Consider the following 6,000-nt stretch of genomic DNA (forward strand, 5'->3'; position numbering starts at 1 on the left):
ATCAATCATCGACAAAGAAGACACCGGAGAAGAACTGCCCGACACCCTTTTCCCGTCGGGAAACCCCGATGGAGCAACTACACAGATAGATCAACAGAGGGAGAGGTAGGGACCATGGAAAATACCCCTTTCGAATTCTGCCTAAAGTACCACCACAAGTTTGAACAGAACGATCCACACAACGTTTGTAACCTCAGCCTGCCAAGGGATCACAAGGATAAAGACAGCGAGGCCTGCGCAGTGGTCCTGTTGACGATACTTAAGGTACACCAAAAGCAGAGGGAAGACTATTACACAGCCATGCTCCAAAGCCAGAAACTACCTTCGATAAGGGAATTAGGCCTCTTAATCAACCAGGATGAACAGAGAGCACCTGCAGAATTGACCCGTGGGGGTCAGACATCGAAACCCTCGAAGGGGACGCCAAGAAGAGGTGTACCGTGAAGAAACTGACAGAGAAGAAGACGGGCAAGGTAAGAAGCCATCGGAAACCAAGGGCCAACCCAGACATTGAAGAAAACAATGACTGAGGGTCAGCCATGACCAAAAGAACCCCACGAATCGACTAAGGCGAGCGCCTGAACTAGAGGCCACGAAGAGAAAGACCACACCCTTGGAGCCAGAAACCTCCACCCCCAAGAAGAGGATCTCCCTGGTCTGAGACGCCGAAAGGACCTTCGAGGTGGGGAAAACGAAAAGACGCCTCGAAGCAGAAATGGCGGCACTCCTTCAACAAAAGGTGTTCGACAAAGCGCTGGAGGAATTCCGGATTCCCGTGAAACCCGCTGACGCCGCTGATAATGCCAATTCGCCAATCCCCGAAACGCACGAGGAAAACATTGAAGAGGAACTCGACGCCACAAAAGAAGAGGAAGCCTCTGGGACATTCGAGGAAGAAAGGAACAGCCTTGTAACAGAAAGCCCAGAAGAAGAGGCCTGTAGCTATCCTTCGAAGGCTTCGCCGCCAGATGACCTAGTCTTCTTCAACAGCCTCATCAAGAGAGCAGTTGATACATTCGAGGTCCCCTTAAAGGAGGAGTAAGGAGACTCCTATTTTCTCCTAGAGACTTTGGCACCTTCCACCAAAGGGACCCAATGTCTCCCAATGCTACCAAGCATCCTGGATCAGTGCAAGGAGGCTTTCAAGGAGCCTGCCTCACCAAAGGGGGTAACCCCAAGGGTGGAGAAAAAATAGGAGCCCTCCCACTAAGGTTCCTAAATACATTCAGGGATACAAAGTGCCAGACTCTATCATTGTCACCACCGCAAGAAGAAGGGGCAATGCCCACTGGTCCACGTCCAGAGATAGAAAGCAAAAGAATGGATATGGTAGGGAAAAAGATGGAGAAAGAAGCAGGAACGCAATGGTGCATTGCAAACTCCAATGCTCTCCTCAACAGGTATGGCCACCAACAATGGGATGGCATCGAGGAATTGAGGAACAAGCTCCCGGCAGATGATAAAAAGAGGGCAAAAACCATATTACAAGAAGGAAAGAACATAGCTAACACCTGCCTGAAATCAGGCCTAGATGCAGTTGACACAGCCAGCAGACAAATGTGCACAGGCCCAACGTTGAGAAGACACGCCTGGCTCTGAATATCAGGCTTCAAACAAGAGGCACAAACCTCAATAATCAACAGGATTCACTGGAGACGCCCTGTTTGTAAGTGAGGTTGATGAATCACTTCAAGAAATAAAGAAGAACAATGAAACGCACAGGGCTATGGGAGCCCTACAACAGAGGGGCACCTTCAAAAGAGGATGCTTTAGCACCAGAAGACCCACTCGAATGGGAGTCTTCTCAACAAGCCAACAATGACAACTCAAGGCAGCGGACAACAATCAAACCAGCAGTCCAGATACCATGCCTGGCCACAGCAACCAAGGCAGCCTTTTCGGGGCAGAGGAAGAGGCAGGAAACAACCCTCGAGAGGAGGAGGAGCAAACTCACAACAAAAGACCCCCACACAACATCAGTGGGAGGCAGAATAGCACATCACCTACTTCAATGGAAAGACATCACCACAAACAGTTGAATTTTAAACATGGTATGCCACGGCTATTGTGTAGAATTAACAAACAAACCCTCAGCAAACCCACCAAAAAAGAAGAGGTTCCAAGGAACAGAGCTCTCACAATTAAGAGAAGAAATAAAGGAACTCCTGCAAAAACAAGCAATAGAGAAAGTTCCAAGGAGGGAACAAGTATCAAAGGAAACTATTCACCTTCTAGGTACCAAAGCAAAATCTCACGCTAAAACCTCCGGTTCATAAACAAATTCATTAGCAGACAACACTTCAAGATGGCAACACTGCAGGAGGTAATCCCAAGCTGCTAAAGGGAGATTTCATGGCAACAATAGATCTAAAAGACTCCGATCTGCACATCCCAATAAACCAAGCTCACAAGAAATACCTCCGGTTTTCCACAAGAATTCTCACTACCAATTCAAAGTCCTGCCTTTAAGAATTAAATCGCCACCAAGAGTCTTCACAAAGAGCCTAGCAGCATCCCTAAGAAGGAGAGGGATACACGTCTACCCATACCTAGGCGACTGGCTGATGAAGGCAGGTGATCACAACACTGCAAAATTGGTGGGTTTCTATAAACCACAAGAAATCATGAACAAAGCCAGAACAAGAAAAAACCTTCTTAGGAGCAAGATTAAACTCCAAGGTTGCACGTGCATACCCAACCTAAAGAAGAATACAAGCCAGCCATCAAACAAACTCGCCTTTATCAGAAGGGTCAGTGTCTGACAGTGAGTGCGATCATGAGGCTCATGGGCATGATAGCCTCATGCATCCCCCCTCATCACTCATACATGCCGCCACATGCGCCCTCTGCAAGAGTGGCTATGCAGCAGTTGGTCATAAATCACAGGAAGTTGGGAGAATCTAGTGGTTCTAACAGAAAAGTTTCAGACAGAGATACAATGGTGGGCATCCAAGAACATAAAACTAGGCAGACCTTTCAAAACACCAACTCCCTCAGTGACCATCACAACAGATGCATCCCACACAAGGGTTGGGGAGCACATTCAGAAAACCTGGAGATACAAGGTCAATGGAACAATGTAGACTCTATAAAGCATATCAACTTCTTAGAGATGAAGACAGTGTTCCTGGCACTAAAGGCATTCCAAGCCCACTTAAGAAGGAAGACAGTTTAATCCAAAAGGACACCACAACTATGTTTTACCTCAACATACAGGGAGGAACAAAATCATTCACCCTAAGAAACTAATTTAAAACTTATGGAAATTGGCCAATTCAAGGAAGATCAGCCTAAAGACAATTCACCTGCCAAGAAAGGACAACACCGAAGCGAACCAACTCAGCAGACAGAACAGAAGTTCGCACGAGTGGGAGATAAAACAAACAACTCTGCAACCTGTCTTCAACCTCTGGGGAATGCCAGACGTAGACCTATTCGCAACAATGGACAACAAGAAAGGACAATCCTTCACCTCCACCGTTCAACACCACTAATCAATAGGGAATGCCCTGTCACTAAACTGATCAGGGACATTTGCATACACCTTTACTCCAATTCCCCTACTGCAAAGGGTTCTGAGGAAAACCAGGAACAAGCATAATACTCATAGCCCCTCAACGGGCAAGACAAAACTGGTACTCAAGCCAGGGGACAAATGATTAAGCTCAAAGCTGACCAGGACCCCCTCTCACTGCAAAGGGGGCAACGTTTTCACCCAGAACTAGCGACGCTCAGTCTGGTGCCTGAATACATAGAGCTCGGGCATTTAATCCTGTGCAAAGAACAATGGAAATACTAAAGGAGGCAAGAAAACAGACCACAAGACAATGCTACATAGCTATGTGAAAATGGTACACCATATGGTGCTCAAAATACAATACCCTAAGCTCAATTACCACACAAGAAACAGTGTTCATATATTTGACACACTTACTTGACAGTAACATCAACTACTCAAGTCTCAAGGTGCACATGGCCTACACCAGGGACATTCATGTAAATGTTTCTGAACAGCACCAGCCATAAAAATATTCCCTGAGGGTCCAAAAGGATTGCACATCCAAGAAAGGCTCCAGCCCCTAAGTGGAGCTTAAACACTGGCCTAACATAACTAATGTTCGAACCCATGCACAAAGCATAACTCAAATACATCACCATAGAGACTGCCTTAATAGACGAGTAAGGTAGTAAGCAAGTTCCACATAAACCAAAGCATACAGCTAGCAGTTTTCTTCCAAAACCTGCAAACACAACTAGAAAGAAGACTTCATACCCTGGAAGACTGGAAGAAGAGCTTTACTATATTATCTACAAGAGACAAAACCACTCCGTAAGGGCAATCAATTGTTTGTCTCTTACTCAAAGTCCAACAAGGGAGCATCTGTGACAAAGGGAACAATTGCATGTTGATTGTAGAGGCAATTCAAGTATGCTATGCCTCAGCAGGAAAGACTCTAAACACATGACCAAAAGCCCACTTAACAAGGAAAAAGGGGGGCAGCCCTGGAGTTCATGGCCAACGTGCCAATGGACACCACATGTGCTGCGGCAACATGGATATCCCCACACACGCATTACGGCATGGATACACAGATGAATAAGGAAGCTCAAGAGGGACAAAAAATACTTCAACACCTGTTCACGAAGTCTTCCTCACCTTGCCACAGCCACCGCCCCCCTCCACCCCCCCCAGGCGGGGTAAACCGCTACATAGTCTAATGCACAGCATGTGAATCCAGAAAAGAATTCATGCTGCAAAACAAAATGGTTACTTACCAGTAGGAGTAGTTTTGCAGCTTGAAGTTTTCTGGATTCACATACGATCCACCCACCTCCCCTCAAAGGAGGAATGTTAACAGGTGGGACAAAAATTAACTGAAACCAAGGAACTAACATCTAGAGACAACAGGATTTAAAACCTACCTTATAAAAACAATGGGGGTAAAAGAATCCGAAGATGGCTACCATGCACTATAACTGCTCTACTGCCTGAGTAAGAACAGATCTGTCTTTACAGCTGACAGAATACTGCACATTTAGACCTGATGTGAAGTCTACCGTGAGGTACCAGGAAGCTGCAAGAAGCCAATGAACCCAATAAAGACGAAACCTGGGTTGTAATCGATTGGGTATTTTTAAAACATTTCAGACAATTAGATGATACTCCCTCCTCCGAAGGATGTAGACTTGCGACATTAGTGTCCAACAATGCGTCCAGATAATTAAGGGATTGGGAGGGGAATATGATTTTGTGTCATCGACTTGCAAGCAGAGTCTGCAAAGGGTGGCTAGTGTCATCTGACAGTGGTGAAGAGCTGTCTGTGGTAACTGCTACTGATCGGGCAAGAAGGATTACTTGAGGAGTGGGATACTTTAAAGATGCAGTGCAAGTTTTCCAGTCTGTGGTCGGCAGCCACTCTGTCTATATTGTCCTGGTTTCCTTTTTTCCCTTTTAAAAAGGATTTGTGAAAGATCATTCTAGTTTATTTTTGGAATGTTGATTTAAAAAAAAAAAAATGTAAGTGCAATTTGGCTTTTCTTAAACGAAAATATAAAAGGCCAATATCGCCTTTCATCAGTGCGCTAAAATCATAACTTGATTCTTAAAATGGCTTGTCTATTCTGCAGTATCCTGCATTGGACATCTCTGTGCTGATAACTATTAATGAGGATACCCTGAAGGAGAAATATTGCTGCAGAGACGTACCTTGCTTTTACAGTTTGGTTCACTAGAGACTACTGTCTGCTACTCCACAGTGGTATTTGAATATTGGTGCAATTTCAGTCATTCGAGTTTCTTTGTTTGTAACTGTTAAAAAATGTTAGTGTGTTTTTTTTAATTCACTATTTCATTTTTTTGCAGGTATTTCGTCAAATCTGGAACACCGGCATTCATAATTTTTGTAAAGCAGTCATCTTTTTGTTTAAATTATTTATCTGACAGGAAAGTTCATCGGATTAAATGATAATGAAATAAACATCACCAGACTTTTACAATAA

General features: G+C 44.8%; 1 protein-coding gene across 1 annotated transcript in view; it reads left to right on the plus strand.

The window, feature by feature from the left end:
* The window catches only part of TTC4 (tetratricopeptide repeat domain 4), a 160,306-nt gene extending 154,306 nt beyond the window's left edge, over positions 1 to 6,000 (plus strand). The window contains exon 10 of the mRNA XM_078670273.1: positions 5,864 to 6,000. Coding sequence (XP_078526399.1) covers positions 5,864 to 5,966 — 103 coding nt within the window. The 3' untranslated portion in view covers positions 5,967 to 6,000. The remainder of the gene's footprint in view (positions 1 to 5,863) is intronic.

This window comes from Lissotriton helveticus, chromosome 1_2 (assembly GCF_964261635.1).
Source record: "Lissotriton helveticus chromosome 1_2, aLisHel1.1, whole genome shotgun sequence".
NCBI lineage: Eukaryota > Metazoa > Chordata > Amphibia > Caudata > Salamandridae > Lissotriton > Lissotriton helveticus.